The 25,926-nt window shown below is 30.0% G+C and overlaps 1 protein-coding gene across 3 annotated transcripts in view; it reads right to left on the minus strand.

The window, feature by feature from the left end:
- Positions 1 to 25,926, minus strand: part of wasf1 (WASP family member 1) — an 83,076-nt gene that overhangs the window by 21,260 nt on the left and 35,890 nt on the right. For all 3 annotated transcript variants that reach the window (XM_051138009.1, XM_051138008.1, XM_051138007.1), the window contains exons 2-5: positions 19,178 to 19,337; positions 18,911 to 19,045; positions 8,619 to 8,772; positions 3,907 to 4,024 (exon numbers count right to left, since the gene is read on the minus strand). In XM_051138009.1, the coding sequence (XP_050993966.1) occupies positions 3,907 to 4,024; positions 8,619 to 8,772; positions 18,911 to 19,045; positions 19,178 to 19,310 (540 nt within the window). In that variant the 5' untranslated portion in view covers positions 19,311 to 19,337. The remainder of the gene's footprint in view (positions 1 to 3,906; positions 4,025 to 8,618; positions 8,773 to 18,910; positions 19,046 to 19,177; positions 19,338 to 25,926) is intronic.

Raw genomic sequence — 25,926 nt, forward strand, 5'->3', positions numbered from 1 at the left:
TCAATTCTGTTCATATTTTGCAACTGTGACTTTTTTCCAGAATTGTCCAAATTGTGAGACTGAAAGTCACAATGACCTTTTTTAATAGTTTTATTCTGCGGAGGAATCGGGCTTCCATAATGTTGTACACGTGATGGCTGTCGATGAAAGCGAGAGCAGTGTTGTGTTTGAGTGTAATCTGTGTTTGTATCGTGGCTTTCAAAGCCGCACGCCGCAATCCCTGCGGGAGACGAACTCCTGCTGCTCTGGGCTCTTCACAAGCAACCAGAGCGATACTAACATCAAACACACACACACACACACACACACACACTGTCAGCGGCCATCAGCGTGAAGCGCAGTCAGAAACAACCAGAAATAACTCAAATCGTGCTGCTGATCAGAGTTCAGGCCGGGAGACAGAAACACACACACACACACACACACACACACACACTCCTCAGGGAGAGACATACAGGGCATCTGAAGTGAAGTTATTTCAGGAAAACCTGTTTACATTCAGTCTGAGTCTCCAGTTGTCAGTACTAGTTAAGTTTTGAGTTTAGGAAGAGACTGCAGTTTGACAACTACTACAGTAAAGTACTGCCGTATAGGGCCGGTTTCATATGTATCCTGGTACTGAACCAATACAATAGTCATGATATCAATATATGTGATATAATACGTTTTGATATATATTTAATATTTGTATATGTTTTAACATTTATTCATGAAATATTGCTCATAAATAGCTTTACAATTGTTAGCTGGTTGTCTTTCAAAATTACATCATTATGAATTTTAAAATTTTATATCAATTTATATACATTTTTATTAATTTTCTAACATTTTTCTACCATTTACATATATTTTGTAAATTAAATCTGATGTAACATTTATAATTACACATATATTTTAATCTGTTTAACTGTATACATTTTTCAAGTTCAAAATTGTGAGATATAAACTCCAATTATTTAATTAATTTTTATACAAAATTCAATAGAATATAAATAATACCATAATATTTTAGTGTCAAAATCAGTGTTGTTTTAGTATATTTAGATACTGTTATAATATTTACTAATATGTTACATTAGCTTTTATTTTGTTAAAAAAATTTGTAACCTTGTTGTTTGCTTTTGTCATTTTATTTATTTATTTTTTATTATTGTTTAGTTTTAATTTCATTTTAATTTTAGTTTTAGTAACTGTAGTACTTACTGTTTTTTAGTTATTTGTCAAGGCAACATTTCTAATTTTAAGTTTTTGAAGTTTAAGTTTTTAATCTAATGTTGCATTTTATTTTATTTTAACTTTATTTAAATAACCTAAAATGATTTTTAATAGCTTTATAGGATAATGACATCAAAGCAAAAAAAATAAACACAAATAACAAAATGAAAAACTGGCTTATAAATTAATTAAAAACATAATAAATAGCAGAAAATGCTAATAATAAGAAGAAAATGCTGCAGAGTACATTATCAAGCGATTGCTGTTTTTCAATTACGGTGTACTACGCCAGTGTTATTTAAAAGAGAGAGATATGATTTGTCACTGTTTGCTGCTCATAATCATATGTTTTATTCGAATGTGTTTTAGTTAAATATATTCTAATGTTCCTGGAGCGAATGTAATTATTGTCCCAATACATCATGACATTATTTACATGAGAAAAATGAGCTTGTCAGTGGAACAGCTGTTCTGTTTTGAAACCAGCTGAGCTACGGTCCCACTATTGTAATGTACGTTAGGTTAGTATTGTCACTAGTTTTGGTTAGTTAGTCCCCAGCCTGTGTCTGAGAGAGACTGAGAGCCACTGGAGTCAGCAGTCAGCAGTTTTCCACACATCAGTCACTCGTAATGTAATCTAGTCGCGTCTAATCGAATGCGGCCGATCCCACTTCCACTGCATTTACACACTTAATATGAATGAATGACGGGAAGCAGCTCTCCACATCACAGATAATCACATTCTGTGTGTCTGTATGTGAACACAATCACTGCAAACACTCCCTTCTGCTTCATGAAGCCTCTGAAAAACAGTTTTCAGTATTCTACATACAGCTTTATTGTCCCCTTATAATGTTCTCTTATAATCGTGACGATTTGGAATCAATATAATTACATATTATTGTATTTATTTTTTAAATATTTTCTTTTGTCATAATGTTCATTATTTTGCATAATAAAAAAAAATGTTAAATATACTGTAATATTTTTTTAATGATGAAAATTGGACGCCATTCGCTGAATTAAACATGCAACATACTTGAATTTTATTTTTTTGCATGAAAGTTTTATATTGCCAAAAGGCAGAAAAAATAATTAATAAAAATAAATAATGATAATAATAAATGCTATTAATTCATAATATTTTATTATAATCACATAATATAACAATTATATAATACTTATAATTATACAGTAATATATTAATTATATAATAATTTTTAGAAATAAAAAAAGGTAAATATGTAATATTTTTAATGATGAAAATTGGACGCCACTCGCTGAATTAAACATGCAGCATACTTGAATTTTTTCCCTTTATTTTATTTTTTTGCATGAAACATTTTTGGTGTCAATTTTGGGTTTGTTGAAATTATTTTCTAGTTTAAAAATTCCTTTAATCCATTTCAAAGCAAGTACATAAATAATGAGATAAATATTTAATGTCACCAAAAGGCAGAAAAAAAATTAATAAGAAATAAATAAAAAATAATGAAAATATAATAATTAATTTTATTAATTCATAATATTTTATTATAATCACATAATATAACAATTATACAATAATTATAATTCTATAGTAATATATTAATTATATAATAATTTTTAGAAATAAAAACAATAGTTAAATATACTGTAATATTTTTAATGATGAAAATTGGACACCACTCACTGAATTAAACATGCAACACACTTGAAATTTTTCCTTTATTTTTATTTTATTTTATTTTATTTTATTTTTTGCATGAAATATTTTAGGTGTCAATTTTGGGTTTGTTGAAATTATTTTCTAGTTTCAAAATTCCTTTAAGCCATTTCAAAGCAAATACATAAATAGTGAGATAAATATTTAATATTTCCAAAAGGCAGAAAAAAAAAAGTAATGAAAATAAATAATAATTAATTTTATTAATTCACATTATTTTATTATAATCACATAATATAACACATATATTAAAAAATATAATTATATAATAATATACTAATTATATAATACTTTTTAGAAATAAAAAAATGGTTAAATGGAAAAGCAATTGGATGAAAATTGGAAGCCACTTGCTGAATTAAACATGCAACATACTTGAATTTTATTTTTTGCATGAAACATTTTTGGTGTTAATTTTGGGTTTGTTGAAATTATTTTCTAGTTTAAAAAATTCCTTTAAGCCATTTAATTATTATTTATGTCAAATAAATAATAAATAATAAAACATAAATAGTAATTAGTGTATATTTTTAATGAGCCTAATTTGCATACTTTAGATGGTCAAAGTAGCAATGCAAAAGAAATGTAGATGTTATGTATATTTTAAAATGGTTTGATTAAATGCAAGTAGATATTTTGACCCGTAGTATCACAATAGACATGAAAACAAGCAGTTTTACCGCAGTTACGTCAGAGAAGAGATGAGAGAATCTGCTGTCATGCGTGAAAATACAATCTGTTTCTAATTAGCCTGTGATTAGCCCGCTGTGTGTGTGCTTGTGTGTTGGTCTGTAAACTAAACGCAGTCAGAAAACACCTCACGTCAAGAGAAGCAGCTCATTCAAACTCACACACAAGGACAGCAACGACTGAGCAGCCAAAACGGAGTGAAAAATGACTGAACAATAAGCATAAAGTATGTTACAAGTCAAATCTCATTTGCATATAAGCCACTCCCCTATCTAATGCAGCCCCGCCCCTCTCACCTTCTGTTTCCGCCTCTCTTTCCTCTTGTCTTCTGTGTCCTGCAGCATTTTCTCTCTCCACAGGTCGAAGAAGTACGACGGGTTGGTGTAGAACTTCAGACCCTCCTTCCCATCATCCCTAGAGACAGACGCAGATCAGGTGTGTTCAGTGATGCCATACTACACACCGTTTGTCAATGAGAGTAATATGCTGTATGTACACTGTACACAGTGTGAGTTATTTGTATGTATTAATTCTACTGTACATTTGCAGAAAAGTATAGACAATAATAATGGGGTGCTGAATCCCATGATGCAATGCGCTTGCTTGACCTACCATTTCCAATGGGTGAAACCGTAATATCAGATCATTTTAAATATCTCTTTTTGGACTTATTTGATTGGACTGTCAAAATGTAATGTTTTTTTAAATATAAAAAGTAATTGATATAAAATAATTACATAATATTTAATATATTTTATATTATTATTTGTGACCTTGGACCTCAAAACCAGTCTTAAGTATCACGGGTATATTTGTAGCAACGGGTCGAAATTATCGCTTTTTCTTTCATGCCAAAAATTATTAGGATATTAAGTAAAGATCATAATATTTTATGTATTTTATAAAATTATATATGTATGTACGTATATATATATATATATATATATATATATATATATGTGTGTGTGTATGTATGTGTATATATATATATTTATATATATATATATATGTATATATATATAAAATCAAATACATTAAATATTATTAAATTATTTTTACTCAATAAAATTTTGTATAAGTATCATCATGACAAAATATTATAATTTAAAATATATAAAAATATATGAATAATATTTTTTTAAATACAAGTAATAATAAAATATATTAAAAAATGCTCTTTTTTTAATTTTAATAACATTCTGTATAAAATGCCATATATGACATATATATATATATATATATATATATATATATATATATGGACTGCCAGAATGTGCATTTCTGTGTTTTCATGATGATAATTCGATTGTCAAAATGTATGTAATTTTATACAGAATATTATGAAAATTAAAAATACATATATATATATATATATATATATATATAAAAATCTGTATTTTCATGATGATAATTGGACTGTCAATTAAAAATATATATTTTCAAAAATATATATATATTGATAAATTAAAAATAAATATATATATAATCATATATTCCTATATATTTTAATTTAGAATATTTTTTCATGATGATAATTGGACAGACAAAATTTCATTAAAAAAATGCAGAATTTCAAGACATTTCATACAGAATTTTTAAATTAAAAATTAAAAATAATTACATAACATTTTGTCATTTTATGTATTTGATAATATTTATATATATATATATATGTATATATATTCTGGACTGTCAAAATGTGTGTCATTTCACATATAAAATTGAATTGAAATAATAATAATTTTATATATATATATATATATATATAAATTAAACATGAAACATGAAACAAATTAAACATGCATCATGGTAGTCTTCTTTTTTTTTCTTTTTTTTTTTTTTTTTTTTTTACATTTTTGGTGTCAGTGTTGGTTTTGTTGAAATTATTTTCTAATTAAAAAAACATTCTTGGAATCCATTTCAGAGCAAATATTCCTAATAAATGGGGTTAAAAGAATGTTGTTGTTGTTTTCTGACTGAGCTATATTTTGAATGTTGCCAAAAGGCAGAAAATAAGAGATGATATAATTTGAGATGATCATATTTTTAAATATTATCTAATATGTAATTTTTCAGCTATATTGCACAGTCCTAGTTCGCAGCAGACAAGTGTTCCAAGCTGTCAGTAATCATAAACGGTCATCTGACATGTGGATTTTGAGGCTGAACGGCGAGATCTGTGAGAAGAGCTGAACACTGGTGTGAACGGCTGAGATCATCACACCTCCTCTGCTCCTCACACGTGTCTCTCTCAAGTTCTTTTTCTTCAGCACACGCTTCGTCACATCACACGTTCGTTTTCTCATTTAATTTGAGTTTGCTGGTCAGAATGCCAAACGAGCAAAGACTAAATAAGGACAAAAAAGAACAATGCAGAACAAATGAAGCAATTATCACCTCCAGACTCTCCTGACAGGCCAATCAACGCTGGAAATTAAACATTCACAGAGTTTCAGCGCACAGATGAAGAAAAACATGCTTGAATTTTAATTGCTGCGGCTGTTTTATAGTCAGTAAGATGTTTTTGTCTTTAAAGAAATGAATGAATGCTTTACTCATCAAGGATGCATTCAATTGATCAAAAGTGACAATAAAGACTTTTATGATGTTACATAAGATTTCTATTTCAAATAAATGCTGTTTCTATTCATGAAAGAATCCTGAAAAATAAATACTGTGCAGCACAACTGTTTTCAAACATTGCTAATAATCATCTTCTTCTTCTTCTTCTGAGGCAAATTTCGGTATCTGTCTCCTCCTAGAGTTTTCAAGCTAGAACCACCAAACTCGGTCCAGACCTTCAGACTGGTCTGACTCGGTGTGCTGTATCTTTTCAGACTGATCCGCCTTACGGTTTTCATAAACCAGACTATCAAAACCACCAAAAATTCCATGCTAATCATGCTACAAACATACTAGTAACTTGTTAATCATGATAGAAACATGCTAGCAACGTGCTAGTAACATGCTAATCATGTTAACAACATGCTTGTAACTTGCTAATCATGATAGAAACATGCTAACAATGTGCTAGTAACATGCTAATCATGCTAACAACATGCTAGTAACTTGCTAATCATGTTAACAACATGCTTGTAACTTGCTAATCATGATAGAAACATGCTAGCAACGTGCTAGTAACATGCTAATCATGCTAGCAACATGTTAATAACATGTTAATCATGTTAAAACCTACTAGTAGCTTGTTAATCATGTTAACAACATGCTAGTAACATGCTAATCATGTTAGAAACATGCCAACAAAATTCTAGTAACTTGCTAATCATGCTAACAACTTGCTAATAATGTTAGCAACATGTTAGTAACATGGTAATCATGTTAGAAACATGCTAGTAACATGCAAATCGTACTAGTTACATGCTAGTAACATGCTAATCATGATAGACAAATGCTAGCAATGTGCTAGTAACCTGCTAATCATGCTAACAACATGCTAGTGACTCGGTAATCATGCTAGCAACGTGCTAGTTACATGCTAATCATACTAAAAACACGCTAACAACATGTTAGTAACTTGCTAATCATGCTATCAGCTTGCTAGTCATGTTAGAAACATGCTACAAACATGTTAGTAACATGTTAATCGTGCTAGCAACATGCTAATCATGCTAGCAACATGCTAGTAACTTGCTAATCATGCTAGCAATATGCTAGTAACATGCTAATCATGCTAGCAACATGCCAATCATGTTAGCAACATGCTAGTAACTTGCTAATCATGCTAGCAATATGCCAATCATGTTAACAACATGCTAGTAATATGCTAATCATGTTAGAAACATGTTAACAACAAGCTAGTAACATGTTAGCCATGTTAGAAACATGCTAGTAACATGCTAATCATGCTCAAAACATGCTAGTAACTTGTTAATCATGCTAACAACATTGTAGTAACTTGCAAATTATGCTAACAACATGCTAACCATGCTAACAATATTGTAATCAGCCTATAAACATACAAGCAACAAGCTAATCATGCTAAAACATGTTAACAACATGTTAAATCATGTAAGCAATGTGTTAAATCATGCTAGCTGCTTTCATACTTTTACAGCTGCTTCAAACTTTCAGGCTAGGCTTTCTCAAATCAACTTAAAGTTTGTTCTCAAACTTTACTCATCTAGTTTTAAATTATAATAATATTTCACTATTTTACAGTATTTTTGATCAAATAAACGCAGCCTTGGTGAGCAGAAGAGACTTCTTGTGTTAAACATATCCTGAGGATTGATGACTAGCACAAAACGACTGTTGAGGAAAAGGAGCAATTCTAAACAAAAGAGGCTTTTTTTTAACAGATGTCTTTTGTACCATTTTCAGCACAAGTGGAGAACAACGGTTTTACAGGAAAGGAGAGGAAACATCTGTCCTGATGGCTAATATAATAACCTCTGGTGCAGGCGTCTTCGTGAAGTAATGAGGGAACGTGTGAAGAGAGAGAACGAGAGCGAGAGCTCATGCATATTACGCAGCTCTCAAAATAAATGTTCCAGCCTCCAGTAACGAGCATTAATTCCAACAACACTCACACGTGTGAAAACAGCAGCAGAAGCACACGGAAACGGCAGAAACGAGAGCACAGACGGAGACGATATTGCGCTGTGATTGTATAGTGCATGGCAGTATCAACTAAATGTCCTCAGGAGAAATAAAAACAGACACCAATGAGTCACTGACACTAAAAATATAGAGAGAAAATATGAACTCAGATCATTTTAGTTGAAAAATGTTTTCTTACTGAATATATCAAGTCCTGTTTTCTTGAATTAATTGAGTTTATGCTTTAAATAAGAAGAAATAAACATAAAAATGAACTTAATTAAATTTTTCATAAATTGTTCAGCAAACTCGACATAATATCTCATCGTAAATCATCATGTATCTTGATTTAAGAATGTTTAGATATTTGTACTGGAAAACAAGTCCGATATATCCAGTTAATTTGCTGTATTTGTGTGATTATCTGATGTGTAAATGTGGTTCTGACCTGTAGGGCGTGAGGATGTTGAGCGGCGGCGGTTGTTCGCACAGCTCGTACGTCTCCTGCATTGGGACGGGCAGAGACTGACGCTCAAACAGCTGCTGGTCCTGGATGGTGCAGCTGCGGAAGGCCTTCCTCATCGTGATGTCCTGAAGAGACACTGAGACACAAACACACGCCGTATCAGACAACATTCACTGATTGACATCTGCATTTCTACAGGTGAGTCTGACTGAATTAACAGATGTACATTTTCCCCAAAGAACCGTCACTTTGATGTGCTTGAAGTTTAGCACGAGTATCTAGAGATGCTCCTGATTAAAATATGTCAAAGAATGTTGATTCATCTCATTGCTTGGCAGATTCAAGCCAATGCTTATTTTGAACGAGGCCCACGATGACTAATTGGCCTGTATATTGTTAAAGCAGAGTCCAAACTTCACAAAAAATGGTGCAAATGTACATCAGGACACTCTGAGTAAACCTGCCAAATCTCATTAATTTACAGCAATAGGGGGCGCTGTAACATAAAAATAATATCATGAAGAAAAGTTAAAGAAAAAGACATACACATAAATTTAAACATATAAAAGTACATTTTCTTACAGTAGAGACAGAGAAAGGCTTGGAGATGTTTACTGTGTCATCAGAGACATATAGATGCTTTAGCAGTTGAGTTCTGGATTTTATCAGCTGATATGAAATGTCTTTAAATGTACACCAGTCTTCAAAAGTTTGGGGTCAGTACCATTTTTTTAAATGTGGTCCCATATGAACAATTGGCCTGTATATTGTTAATCCAGAGTCCAAACTTCACAAAAAATGGTGCAGATGTACATCAGGACAGTCTGATTAAACATGCCAAATCTCATTAATTGACAATGATAGGGAACGCTATAACCTAAAAACAAAATATTGTGAAGAAACATCTCAACACTTCAAGCCAGTACTTGTTTTAAACATGGCCTATAATGACCTGTATATTGTTAATGCAGAGTCCAAATGTCACAAAAACTGGTGCAGATTCACTTCAGATCACTCTTTGTAAACCTGCCAAACCTACCAAACCTGTGCCCCCTATCGCTGTAAAATTATGAGATTTGGCATGTTGACTTACAGTGATCTGATGTCAATTTGCACCATTTTTTGTAAAGTTTGGATGGTGTGTTAATATACAGCTCAGTCATTATGGACTGTGTTTAAAACAAGTACTGGCTTCAATCTACCCCCTTATCTACAGTGCCCCCTTATTACTGTAAATTAATGAGGTTTGGCATGTTTACCCAGACTATCCTAATGTACATTTGCACCATTTTTTATATAAGTATAGATATAGATATTATGTATAAGTAAGTACATAAGTATAGACTCTACATTAACAATATACAGGTCAATTAGTCATTATAGGCCACATAATCTCAGATTCAAGCTAGTACTTGTTTTAAACATGGCCCATAATGGCCCACCTGTATATTACTAATGCACTGTCCAAACTTTACAAAAATGCAACTGACATCAGATCACTCTGAGCAAACCTGCCAAATCTTAATAATATGTTTAAATTTAAGCTGTGTGGTTTTACAATCTTACATATAAATTCAAATTTAGAAAAGTACTGTTTTCTTAAAGCAGAGACAGACAAATGCTTGGAGATGATTACTGTGCCATTAGAGACATAAAAACCTTTGCCAGTTGAATTCTGGATTTTACCAGCTGATATGAAATGTCTTTAAATGTACACCAATGTTCAAAAGCTTGGGGTCAGTACTGTTTTTTAAATATAGTCCATTATGACTAATTGGCCTGTATTTTGTTAATGCAGAGTCCAAACTTTACAAAAAATGGTGCAAATGTACATCAGGACAGTCTGAGTAAACATGCCAAATCTCATTATTTTACAGTGATAGGGGGCGCTATAACGTGAAAACAAAATATTGTGAAGAAACATCTCATCGCTTGGCACATTCAAGCTAGTGCTTGTTTTAAACATGGCCCATAATGACTGACCTGTATATAACGCAAGGTCCAAACTTAACAAAAAATGGTGCAAACTGACATCAGATTACTATGAGTAAGCATGGCAAATCTCATTAATTTACAGCGATAGGGGGTGCTATAACATAAAAATAAAAAAAGTTGAAGAAAAATATGTTTGAATATGAGCTCCTGCTGTTGTTTCACAATCTAACATATAAATTCAAACAGAGAAAAGTAAGATATTCTTACAGTAGAAAAAGGGAAAGGCTTGGAGATGTTTACTGTGTCTTTAGACATGAATACATTATTATTATTATTATTTTTAAATTACCAGTTTAATTTTTTTTTATGTGACCCAAAATGACTAACTGACCTTTACTGCTAATACAGAGTCCAAACTTTGCAAAAAATGGTGGAAATGGACATCAGGACAATCTGAGTAAACATACCAAACCTCATTCATTTACAGTTATAGGGGGCGCTATAACACAAAAAAAAATATTATGCAGCTTGGATGAAGGAAAGTAAAAATCAATAAGATCTTTTTTTTCCAAATATGACAATTATGATTATTATCGTTGGACTTTTATTTAATTTTGATGTCTTTTACATCACCGTTGATGTTATTTGAAAACAGTAAGTCAGCCTTAAACACTGTAAAAATGATTTTTCAGAGGTAAATAAAACAAAGATTACTGCAGTACGTTTTACAAGTCTTTTTCCAAAATTTCAGGTTTAATTCAATGTTTTACTTGCAATTTCTTTATAAATAATTATAGTGAAAATTGTTTCTACACCATTTTTGTCAGTGATCCTGTGTTACAGAGATTTTACTTCAGTTAAGTTTCTTTGTAATGTGAAGTAAACTCACTGTAATACACAATCTTGAGTGCCTTTTATCACAATTTAAGCCACAAAACAATCTTACTTTAATGCAGTGAAACTTTGGATGTTTGTCTCTCTCTTGTGAAGTCAAGAGTGTGTTTAATTTGGTGCTTCATTTTTGTATGTTTCTCTGCACATGTTCTCATTTCTTGTCTTTTTCCTGATGTCCAGGTGCATTTCCATCACTCCTGTGTACAAACGACTTCATTTCTCTCTTGCTGACAGGCAGCTGGTGACACAGAGCTTGATGGGAAATTAAAATGAAATCATTTGAGTGGCAGAACGCAGCCACGCTGTCTGATGTCAAGGCCGAACCGAGAGCTGCTATCAGCCTCATTGTAATCGTCTAATTGTCCCAATTACTGTCAGACAATACAGGATGATACTTACTGCTGAAGTAATTTATGCTAATTAAGCAATTATGCATGCAAATGCAATTGATCTGTTGCGTGACCAATGTTCAGGGTCTGCCAATTACGCTTTATGTTTTTCATTTTCTCCTTTGTTGTTGTTAGATTATGAGAAGACACTACGAATAGATCTTATGCGTGGTGTTTGTTAACTCAAGCATCATTACAAGTGCTCAAAATGCTCAGACATTTACCCGGTGGATGATAAAATGGCAGAAAATCTTCATAAAATAATACATAATAGTTTCTAAGACTTTTAAATACACTACAAGTGTACATTCAATACAATTTTGTTTTAAAAAACGATCTAAAGAAGTCAAACTAAATATTACATGAGCTTTTTGTGTGTCTGAATGTAGTTTACGACCTGATTTGTTCATAATTTTCTGGCTTAAACATTTATTAACGTAATAATTTAAATGTATATAGAGTTGCAGAGTTGCAGGATGTTTAAGTCGTGATGCGGATGTACAATTATAAAGAAAAGTGAATGTTTTATGATACTTCTGATGTTTTTATGGTGTTTTTGTCCGTTTGAAAGACACGATCCGTGTGAACTCGAACGTCATAAGGCACGAGCAGCGTAACATCTTAAAATTTTCTGCTTTTGTGTTCCTCAGACGAATAAGCTGCATGTGGGTTTGAAGCCACACAAAGGTGAGTAAATGGTGACGGCTTTTATAGGAAAATCTTTACATGCAAAAAAGCCAAAGCCACAAAAGCTGCAGCTCACGGCGGGTCTGTCGATATCTGCAGAGAACGGAGCGATGTGATGAATGAAGACTCTTTCAGAGCTTTTATAGCCGCGGCTCCTTTCATTCTGACGTGTTTCTAAAAGAGCCAAACGCTCTCAATGAACTCAATGTGTGTGTGTTTATTAACAGCTCTTGATCGATATGATCTATGAGCAGAAACAGCAACATTAATCTTTTTAGTGAATGTTTTCTGTTCTCTTTCTCTCATCTTTGAAATCTGCAGTACTTTTAAGTCAGTGTTGTTTACATACGCTTGAATATTCAGATTCATGTAAAGCAGCGTGTGGGCGTTTCATAAACACTTCTGACAAAAACAAATCACTGAATTGATTTTTAACGGTTCATTGAAATGGACACTAAGAAACGAATCACAGAAATTAGTGATTGCAGTGTAGATTGTGTCGATGTAGATTTGAACTAATTTGCATCAGGCTTATTATTAAAATATAAAACAAAAATAATAATAAATAAACAGATTCATTAATTAAAAAGAAATTAAATGTAACAAATAAAATGTATAAAAAATATTTAATTATAAGCATAAACTTTTAGGTATTTCATAAACTGATAATAAAATAAAATAATAAAAATGTCTCATTTTTTAAAAATTACAACAAAATTACTAAAATTTTTAAATTAAAGTGAAAATCTAAAAATCAAATCTAATTCAAAATATTAATAAAAATAGTATAGTATATCAATGGTAACATAATGATACTGATTCATATCTGATTATTATAATTTTTCAATTGAATAATTGACATTTTTTTTAATATGTAATAAAAAATGTGTGATGGTATATATATATAGAGAGAGAGAGACAGTAAAAAAAAAAAAAAAAAAAAGAAAATCCAAAAAACATTGTCTTTTTAGCTTTTTTTTGTTTTTATACTTCAAAAAAAAAAAATTCAATTCAATTCAATTCAAATCTATCTATCTATCTATCTATCTATCTATCTATCTATCTATCTATCTATATATACACACAGACATATTAAAAGCTAATAAAATGACAAAAACAACAAAATTACATTTTAATTACAATTTTTAAAAAAATGTATGATGGTATTTATTGAGAGCAAGAGTAAAAAAAAATTCCAAAGTTGTAAATAAATTTTATTATAACTTTTTATTCTTTTTAGTTTTTCTTATTCATATATATATATATATATATATATATATATATTACACACACGCTTATGTATTAAGCAGATGCTTTTATCAAAAGAGCCCTTTTTTGTCACTTGGATTTGCTCCAATAACTTGCAGCACTTACTGTAAAGCAACCCACAAATGAACAGCATTTTTGAGATAATTCTGACGTGTTGAAGGACCATTAGAAATGTTACCCATTTATATGAATTATGGTTCGTAATGACCCTTAGTTTCACCACAGACCAGTAGAGACTCGGAGAATCCGCCGTTAATTCAGATCAGATGCTCAAACTGAGCTTTTCTGTTTTCTCCGTGTATTTACAGCATGAGTTGTGTTCATATGTGTGTGTTTGTTCCTCAGTGTTGATGCTTCATTGATTTAAACTCAAGCGAGCGTCCGATTTCAGTAAAACCGAGCCATCCAGTTTGTCAAAACACTTGCAGAGCAGAAACGAAATAAACAGTTTACTGAAGGACTTTTCACTGCGGTAAACAATCATTTATCTCGACGTGAGCGGCATTTATTCGATCTCATGGTGCTTATAGCTTTGTGTGTGAGAAATAGACTGAAAATAAAGTTCCCTGTTGCACATGTTGGACGTTTGGTTGAAATAATGTTGTTTTAACATTGAAACAACATTTAATGGTAAATGATTAATAAAACAGAAAAATATTTATATTAAATAAATAGAATATATTAAATAGAAAATATTCAATACATTTACATTAATTAAAGGATTAAACCATTTACATGAATAAATAAATATAATTTTAAAAAACTATATAAAAACATTTCAGTGTTATAATTGTTAACTAAATCGAAAATAAAATAAAACATTGTATTGTATTAAAATAAACATGAACTGAAATATTTTTAAAAAAGACATATTTTAAAACAATTACAATTAATAAAAATGACAAAAACAACAAAATTACAAAAATAACTACATTTATTTAAAAACTAATAATCAGTGACACAAAAATGATGGACACATATTAGTTTATTATATACTATATACTTATATACATATGAATTTATATAACAGATTAATAAAATAGAAAAAATATTTATATTAAATAAATATAATAAATTAAATAGAAAAGATTAAATACATTTACACTAATAAAATTAGTCATTAATCATTTACATGAATAAATAAATTAAATATAATTTTAAACAAATTATATAAAAACATGTCGATGTTATAATTGTTAACTAAATCTAAAATAAAATCAAAAATCAAAAAATTAAATTAAAATAAAATAAACATGAACTAAAATATTTATTTATATATATTTTTTTACAAATTTAACTTAATTAGTTTAAATAAACTAACAATTATTTCCCATAGTTGCCAAAACCTTATTTCTTATTTTCTTGTAGAATTATACAGACATGTATAAAAGAAAAGATTAAATAAATTTACACTAATTAAATTATTAAATAATTTACATGAATACATAAATTAAATATAATCTTTAGAAAATATATTTAAAAAACATTTTTTTAGATTTTTTTAATATAAAATATAACTTAATTAGTTAAAATAAAGTCAAAATTATTTCCCATAGTTGCCAAAATCTTATTTCTATAACACATTCTAACAATTGCAATGTACACACACACTTAAACTTACTGCTACATTTTTACACTTAAAATTCACCAAAAATATTATAAACATAAAATGATCCTGATGATCAGCTAGTCAGACATTTATTGTACGATGTGGCTGATATTTAATCTATTATTTTATTAATTAATATTAATAAAATAATAAAAAATTATAATTTTATTCAGAATTGTATTATTTATATTTATTTATTTTTATTCAGTTTTTTTCTTAATATTTATTCACTTTTTGCTGACATTTTTATATTTATATATGCATATGGAAAAGTGTGTATTCCTGATCTATCAGCACTATTTATTTGTTATTATTTTAAAAGGTCCCATTATTATAAAAAAAAAACATTTTAATAGTAAATATTTAATTTACATTCATGCATTTGGTAGATGTTTTTATTCAAAGCGGCGCTACAATGCAATCGCATTTATATTATTAAATTCATGCTTCCCCTGTAAATCATGCATAATATTTACAAAAGCATTAGCTGTTTAAAATGGGTTCATCATGTCACACCGCAGGAACATCAAGACCCCAAAACTCATCTGTCAGACCCGAGTGCTGCAGATCCTCCAGGGCTTTTCACTTCGGATCTTTCCGTGTCGGTCTGAAGCGGAATCGGGGTGACGGAGCGTTTCGGATGTGTCCTTACCGACACGGATCACTTCACCGCGAGAGACGGCCCGGCAGGATCTCCTCACGGTAATTCCGTTCACCATTACAGTTATTACTCTCTTAACAGCTCACAAAAGACAGCGTCTCACTCGAGCGCTACTGGACTGAGCCTGCGCCGGGTCGCCCTCCGTAATAAAACCCATTTACAGAGACTGGAGCTCACGGAGCGCGCGTAATTGAAATTGTTTCAGGCTGATAAAAAACGGTGGAGGCGCGTGAGAGAAAGACGAGCTCATCATGACAGCGCTGCTCGTCCATCAGACTAGTGCTCTTTATAACCAACCCACGTTTACACTCACTGTATAGAGAGAAACAAACTCCATTCATTTTCTCCATAAGAAAATTGATTTTTAACAATAATTGACAAATCTTTGAACACAGCGCTCTTGTGAGCTCCGATGTTGTTAATCGATTGTATTTGCTTTTGTTAAAACCATCAGTTTACATTAATTCAGCTTATTTTTAAAATAATTGTGTTTAATAGAATTAGAGGTCAAAAACTACATTACCCATGATGCTGTATAGAAAATCCCACCAATCAGAGAAACACAGTGAGCAAAGTGCGCCAAGAGCATTGATCTAGAGCCCTGCGTGGAACTGTTTTCTTAAATGATTTGTGAACCCGCTCCGAAGTCCTGATATGAATCAAATGATTCGCGATTTGCGCTCCGAAGTCCTGATATGAATCAAATGATTCGCGATTTGCGCTCCGAAGTTCCGATATGAATCAAATGATTTTCAATACACGAAGTTCTGATCAAATGATTCGCGAACCTGCTCCGAAGTCCTGATATGAATCAAATGATTCGCGATTCGCGCTCCGAAGTTCCGATTTGAATCAAATGATTTTCAGTGCACGAAGTTCTGATCAAATGATTTGCGAACCCGCTCCGAAGTCCTGATATGAATCAAATGATTCGCGATTCGCGCTCCGAAGTTCCGATATGAATCAAATGATTTTCAATACACGAAGTTCTGATCAAATGATTAGCAATCCCGCTCCGAAGTCCTGATATGAATCAAATGATTTGCGGTCCGAAGTTCCGATCTGAATCAGATGATGTTCAATACACAAAGTACCGTTCAAATGACTCGCGAACCCACTTCAAAGTTCCAATATGAATCAAATGATTTGCGATTCGTGCTCCGAGTTCCGTTCTGAATCAAATGATTTTCAATACACGAAGTTCTGATCAAATGATTCGCAATCCTGCTCCGAAGTCCTGATATGAATCAAATGATTCAAATGATTTCCGATATGAATCAAATGATTTTCAGTGCTGCTCTGATCAAATGATTCGCGAACCCGCTCCGAAGTCCTGATATGAATCAAATGATTTGCGGTCCGAAAATCAGATGATGTTCAATACACAAAGTTTCAAATGACTGAAAATGTTCCATTTCAAATGATTTGCGATTCGTGCTCCGAGTTCCGTTCTGAATCAAATGATTTTCAATCCACGAAGTTACGATCAAATGATTTGTGAACCTGCTTTTAAGTCCCGATATGAATCAAATGGTTTGTGAAAATGATTTGTTATTCGCTTTCTGAAGCTCTGATCTAAATCAAATGATTCACGATACACAGTTTCGATCAAAGGATTTATGAACCCGCTCCGAGGTCCCGATCCGAGTCAAATGATTCGTGATTCACTCTTTGAATTTCCGATCAATTAAATGATTTGCGAACCTGCTCCGAAGTTCCGATCTGAATCAAATGATTTGCGATTCGTGCTATGAAGTTTCAATCTGAATCAAAAGATTCTCAAACCTGCTCTGAAGTTCCAATTTGAATTACAAGATTTGTGATTCGCGTTATGAAGTTACAATCTGAATCAAAAGATTCACAGATGCGTTCAGAAGTTCCAATCAGAATCTAATGATTTTCAATACGCAAAGTTCCGTTAAAATGATTCGCACACCTGCTTCAAAGTGCGGTTCTGAATCAAATGATTCACAATTTGTGCTCCGAAGTTCCAATCTGAATCAAAAGATTCTCAAACCTGCTCTGAAGTTCCGATCTGAATCAAATGATTTGCGATTCGTGCTCTGAAGTTACAGTCTGAATCAAAAGATTCACAAACCCGCTCTGATGTTTCAATCTAAACCAAATGATTTGCGAACCTGGTCCAAAGTCCTGGTCTGAATCAAATGATTTGCGATTCACTCTCTGAAGTTCCATTCTGAATCAAAAGATTCACGATACATAATTTTAAGGCACGATCCGAATCAACTTATTTGCAATATGTGATTCGATTGGAGGTGAGTCATTTTGCGACTCAATGGTTTAACTGATTCAAATATCACATCTCAGTTTCATCCATCACTTCGCTTTTTAAAATCATTTCAAATGATGTCAGAATCCGAAAATTGCTCATTTGATCTTGTTTTTGCTAGTGAATCGCTTGAACTGAGTGATCAAAGTCACAAGTTTGAATCACTTGCTGACAGTTCAATAGGAGATCAGTTGATAAAGTTAAAGCGGGTAAACCTTATCATATATTTAATTATTGCTGAGGACAATTTAGTAGTCGCTGGATTTTGGTATGGAAATTCGCACTGATTTCCAGGCCAGTACAAAACTATTTTTTTGGCCCCAAAATTTGAGTGTGAAATGCTAGCAGGTTGAGCTGAGGCGTGCTGTCGGTGGATAAGAGGAATGTGTCTGTCTCTCTGTCTGTTATCAGATATCTCGGCTCTGTCGAGCTTCCAGAAAACATGCTGTCAGTTTCACCAGTCGAGAAACTCAATCACAGCCGATAACAGACTCAACTGAGTGTGTGTTGGTGTGTGTGTGTGTGTGTGTTTGTACTCACACTCCTCCTCTTTGGGGTCGAGTTGAGTGACGCTGATTGACAGGCGGTCGACTCTCTCCTGAAGCGAATTCACTCGAAAGGAGAAGGAATGAGCTTCGTTAAAGAGCTCGCCGAACAAATCCTCCGCATATTTACCTGAACGCACACAAAACCCAAATCGAAAGAAGAATACATGATTTTCATCATAATTAACCTCATTTTTGCAATAAAATGAGTTTTGTTTTGTTGTTATTAGAATATGTTTGTGAGTAAGTGATCTGATCTCACTCAGGCTGCTCAGTTGTCGTATGACGTTGGCCAGTGAGATGTTGGTGACACACTCCAACTCGTTCTTGATGCTGTGCGGCAGAGCCGTGTGACACAGGTGACGAGGCTCGATACTGCGCTTGACCAGCGGCATCCTGATGCACTCGCTTGCTCACCACACCTGAGAGAGAGAGAGAGACAAACAGAGACAGCTGTGAGAATCAGTGAGTCGTGTGGAGAATCACAGCTGTTGGACACGCTCGGGCACAGATAATCACATTAAGAGCGGAAGATTCCACGAATCAGTTTGGAACAATTTTACACTGAACCATCATAGAAACAGCCAACAGTCACAGACTGTTCAATATTATCTGTTGAAATAAATAAATTACAATTAAAATAATATTTTTTTCATTTGTATTTATTTTGTAGATAGTTATAAATGCTGTAACTTAACCCTCACACTAAAAGAATTCTTTTTCAAATCTGTATTTACATTATTTTTATATACAATTTTAAATTTAAAGTTAAGTAGATACACATAACACATTTTGTACTGTCTCACAGATGAAAATATAAAATCAAAATGTTAGATTAAAAAGTTAAAAAAAATAGAAATTAAATGTGTACTAAAATGAATAAAATAAACTGAAAATAAAAAATAAATTAATAAAATAAACAAAACAAATCTATTAAAAAATAAAAATAACAAAACTAAAGCTAAAGAGAAATTTAAAAAACTAAAACTTAAACCAAAATTAAAATAAAGCTGAAAATAAAAAATAAATTAAATATATTCAAAATCTAAAATATATATATAGTAATTATTTTAACTGTAAAAAATTATTTAATTATTATTTATTTAATTTTTAAAATGTAATTATTACTTATAACTAGGTATTATATATATATATATATATTAAAGTAATTGATTATAAGTTCTTTAAAACTAAATATTGAATTATATAATATATATATATATAATTTTTCAGCGTCTAAGAACTTGAAATCAATTATAATTTAAAATAAATAATTAATAATAATTAAATAAATTATATTTCTAAAATGAAAATAACTACACTTTTGATAGCTTAAAATCAATTAAAATGTAAAATAAATAATAATAATTAAATATATTTTTACAATTTAAATAATTACTATATATTTTATATATTTTAGAATTTTAGATTTTTAAATATAAACATAAATAAAAATATAAAATTTTCATTTTAAAGAACTTATAATCAATTAAATACTTTAAAATATATAATTAATAATAATTTGATTTTTTAAATATTTTATCTATCTATCTATCTATCTATCTATATATATATATATAAGAAATTATAATCAATCATAAGTTAAAAGAAATAACTAATAACACTAATTGAATAAATTGCTTATTTGTAATTAAAATACAATTTTATTTACAATTTTAATTAAATTATTTTTAATTAAAATTACTACACATACAAATAAATATAATACTTTTAAAATTTTTGATAACTTAAAATAAATAAATAATAATTGAATACATTTACAATTTAAATTATTCAATATTTTTCAGATAAATATAAATGTATTAATTTACATAACATAAATTTACATTTGTATATTTTTACTGTTTTTTCCTTTTAGAAAAAAAATGGCCATATTGAATGAAATATCAATATAGGCTGAATCTGCCCATTCTAATTCTGTTATATCATAATACTTTAACATTTTTATTTATTATGGATACAAAATAATGATCTAAATGTATTTAGACACGTCCCAAATATTAGGATACAACGCAGTTGCAAAAATATATAAATGACATGTAATCAAGCAGCTCGAGTAAGATTAAGATTCAGTTTGACTCGTGCTGTGGACGATCAGCATTTTGTGAAAATGAAGCAGCTCACTGATACTTTGCTGAAAGAGATTAGAAATCAACTCGATTTTTCAGAGTTTCTGTTGTGGTGTACTGATGGAAAGTGCTGAGGAGTGTACGTGAAGGAGCTCGTTTGTCTTGTTTAATGAGCTTAATTGTCGCAGTTAATGCGCTTCTCCTGATCAATTCTGGCAGGTCTGATGAAGGATCGTCACGCGGCGACTCGTCAGCCGGTAAATCAGAGCGTGAGCGTTTGTGTTCTTCACATCCTTCATCGCCCGATCGGCTGCTTCCAAACACTTGATGAACAGCAGACTAGTGGACGTTCAGTCTGTACTGTACTATCATTACATACTATTTCACATGCTTAGAACAAAAAAAAAACATAAATGTTGAAAAATCAGCATCTTTCTCCTTTCATAATGCACATTATGCCACTTTCATCTTGACCCCTGATGACCCCGTGTGCTCAGTGACCTTTCCGTCACCTCACTGTTGCCATGGCAGCGGAGTTTAACCCGCGTGTGTGGGACAGACGCGCCTCTCGTTTATCATTACAGACGCTTCCGCATCCAAACTCCGACTTTAGCTCAAGGCCTGAGCGCTTTTAATTAGTTAAACTCCAAACTGACAGAAGCAGACAGACACGGTAGAAGAAATAAATACTACAGTTAATACATAATACTAATACTACAAATACTACAGTTATTCTACAGCAGAATAAATGATACAGTTAACATTCATGATCTAAAACTTACATTTCTGATAACAATAAATATTATAAATGAATACAAAAATATAATTTATTTTGAAAAATAAATATTTGTAATCATTTATATATTTTTATATTTTCAGATTTTATTTTAATTTTAGCTTACGTTGTAGAATTTTTGTTTAGTTTTTAATTCTATTTAGTTTTAATAGTTTAAACGTTTTCTGTTTCTATTTAGCTTGCTTTGTTATTTTTATTAGGTTTTTGTATATTTGGGTATTTTATTAATACATTTTTATTTTTAGTTTATTTTATTAATTAATTTATTTTTAGCTGTTTTAGTATTTTTCTTTAGTTTTCTATTTGTATTTAGCTTTAGTTTTGTTATTTTTATTTGTTTTTAAATATCATTTTTAGTTTTTTTTATAAATTAATTTATTTTTTATTTTATTTTTAGTTTATTTTATTAATTTATTTAGTTTTAGTATTTGTTTTAGTATCTGTTATTTTTATTAGTTTTTAATGTAATTTTTTGTTTATTGTAGTAATTAATTTATTTTAATTTATTAATGTTTTGTTATTTTTCATAGTTTATAATTAGTTTTTTAATTAATTAATTATTTTATGTTTATTTTATTCATTTATTTATTTTTAGTTTTAGTATTTTTTAGTTCTCTATTTCTATTTAGCTTTGATTTTGATATTTTCTATTAATTTTTTTATATTTTGTATTCATTTTATTAATTTATTTGTTTTTAGTTTATTTTATTAATTAATTTATTTTCAGCTGTTTTTTTAACAGTTTTTTTAAATATTTATTTAGTTTTAATTTTTATATTTTTTAGGTTGTATTTCTATTTAGCTTTGGTTTTGTTCTTTTTATTAGTTTTTTAATATAATTGTTTTATTGTATTAATTTTTTTTTTTACATTTATTATTTAATTTATTTTGTTCTTTTTAATGGTTTTTTAATTAGTTTTTTTAATAATTAATTTTTTCATTTTTATTAATTAATTTAATTAATTTAGTAATTATAATTTTTTTTATTATAATTATTTTAATTAGTTTTGTTCTTTTTATTATTTTTTTTAAATATGTATTTTTAGTTTATTTTAGTGGTTTATTTCTATTTTTATTGTATTTTATTAATTCATTTATTTTTAGATTTAGTATTTTTCTTTAGTTTTCTATTTCTATTAAGCTTAAATGTTTTTATATTTATTAGTTTATTTAAATTAGATGCTAAGGCAACACTTCTATTTTTTATTTAATATTTGTTTTTTTTTCATCATTATTTCAATGAATGAGAATTATTTTTAAAGTGCTGGTTGATAATACGAATGCTGCACTCACAGCATGTTAATGATGTTGGCAAATAAAAAAAGAGAAGAGTTTTTGCAGAATTACAGCAAATTATTTCTCATATTAAAATGAATTAATAAAAGATCATATAATGTTCTATAGAACGGCACAGCCTGATGACTCATCCACAATAACAGCAGAGTCATGAATTACACGTTGACGTCAGATTGACTGTAATGAAATAAGGCGACGAGCTGCTGATGGCTATTTGATATGCAGAAAGCAATTAGCCGCGCGCCCAGAGAACGACACTGCGGAAATGAACGAGACGCTCTCGTCCCACGAGTCCCTTTACAATCGCCCATCACCACGGCAACCTCGCGCTGGGATGGCGGTCACTGTCCTTCCCTCGGTGCGACGCCGCTGTCGCTGCCAATATTCACACATCCCAGAATCCTCCGGGGCCGCACGCGCTCACGGGTGTCCCAGCATCCTCTGCTCTCATCCTGCTCACAGTCTCACACGCTGAGGTCGCGTAAGACACATTTTTGTCTCTGCAGAAATTTTGTTTTTTAATAATATCTCAACAAATTTTATGTTTTAAAATGTTTTAATGTTTTAAAAGTCTTTTCTGCTCAACAAGGCTGGATTAATTTGATTAAAAATACAGTAAAATTGTGAAATATTATTATAACTTAAAATAACTGTTTTCTGTGTGAATCTGTGTTAAAATATAATTTATTCCTGTGATCAAAGCTGAATTTTCAGAATCATTACTCCAGTCTTGTGTGACCAAACGTACAATATTCTAATTGTTTATTATATTAATATATATTGTATATTTAATAATATTAATGTTATCATATTCAAAATATTTTTATTTATTCCGTTTTATTTTAATGTTTAAGAACTTATAATTAATTATAATATAAAATAAATAAGTAAATAAATTATATTTCTAAAATCAAAATAATTAATATATACAATATTTTTACATTTTGAAATAAATAATAATAATTTTCACAATTAAAATAATTACTATATGTATTTTTATATATTCGATTTTGAATATAATTTTTAATAATTATAATTTGTAATTCATATAAATGTATATAGTTTTTATATAAATGTTATACTTTTTTCCAATTTTTATGAACTTATAATAAATTATAATTTAACATGATTAATAATTAATTAAATTAATAATAAAGTAATAAAAAATGATAAATTAATTATTAATATTAATTAAATTATATTTCTTAAATTATTATAAATAATTAAAATAAATAAACTAAATATAAAATAAATAAACAATTAAATTATATTTCTAAAATCAAAATAATTAATATATATAATATTTTTACATTTTGAAATAAATAATAATTTTATAATATTTTGAAATTTTGAAATAAATAATTTTTACAATTAAAATAATTACTATATGTATTTTTATATATTCAATTTTTACTATAATTTTTAATAATTGTAATTTTAATTCACATGAATGTATATAGTTTATATATAAATGTTATACATTTTTTTTCCAATTTTTATGAACTTATAATAAATTATAATTTAACATGATTAATAATTAATTAAAGAAATTATATTTCTTAAATTATTATAAATAATTGAAATAAATAAACGAAATATAAAATAAATAAATAATTAAATAAATTATATTTCTAAAATCTAAATAATTAATATATATAATATTTTTACATTTTGAAATAAATAATAATAATTTTCACAATTAAAATAATTACTATATATATTTTTATATATTCGATTTTTAATAAAATGTTTAATAATTGTAATTTTCAGTTCATATAAATGTATATAGTTTTAGAATTTAAAACAGCCGTTTTCTATGTTAATATCTGTTCAACTGTAATTTATTTCTGTGATCAAAGCTGAATTTTCAGTATCATTACTCACATGTCACATGATCCTTCAGAAATCAAACGGTCATACATTTTATTTGTCAGGGTTCACAGATGAATAGAAAGTTCAAAAGAACAGCATTTATTTAAAATAGAAACTTTTTTAACATTATAAAAGTCTTTAACGTCACTTTTGATCAATTTAATGCAGCCTTGATGAATAAAATTGCTGTTTATTACTTTAAATATGAAATCATCAATCTTTAACAGTGTGATAAACTCAAGAAAGAGATAAAAGTTGAAGGTTTTTAGAACAGTTTCATTTTTACCTGTTGTTTTCCTTCAACTTTGGCCTGTCTAAATCTTTTCAAGACACTACAGAAAGCTGCAAACGCTGTAGTATCACGTATGACAGATTTGATTTACACTGACCTGCACTAAAACTGACCCTGAACAAACACTCCACCGCATTTGCATAAAGACAAAGACCAATCACAGAGAGCGGAACGCTCCTGCAGCGGCCAATCGCAGCGCAGCCAGCTCAGCCTCAGCCAATGAGAGCGCAGGACGGCTGTAGACGCGAGCGGCCCGACAGCTGGTTTCCATTAGAGTCTCCTGAAGTTCTCATATGGGAAACAAAAGAGCCGGGAGAGAGACAGAGATGTCGGCAAGACTCTTACGTAACACACACACATAATCGCTCGTGAATCCGTGGCTCAGTGTGTCGTTGTGTGTGGATAACAAGCGGCTTCATCTCTGTGCTGTTGTGTTTTCGTTATAGCATGGGTGTTATTACACATGCCATGTGTGTTTTCTTTGACCTGCTGCATTGTATGTGTAAATTCCGAAGGAACCCATGAATTTATCAAATATACTCATTATCAAGTCACTTTGGATAAAAGCGTCGGCCAAGTGCATGAGTGTAAATGGCACGCTCTATCCCACAATGCAGTGCATTCAAATTGATCTTCATCAAGCGTGAAAGATGAAGCTGGCAAAA

The sequence above is a fragment of the Labeo rohita genome, chromosome 20, assembly GCF_022985175.1.
Source record: "Labeo rohita strain BAU-BD-2019 chromosome 20, IGBB_LRoh.1.0, whole genome shotgun sequence".
NCBI classification, from domain to species: Eukaryota; Metazoa; Chordata; class Actinopteri; order Cypriniformes; family Cyprinidae; genus Labeo; species Labeo rohita.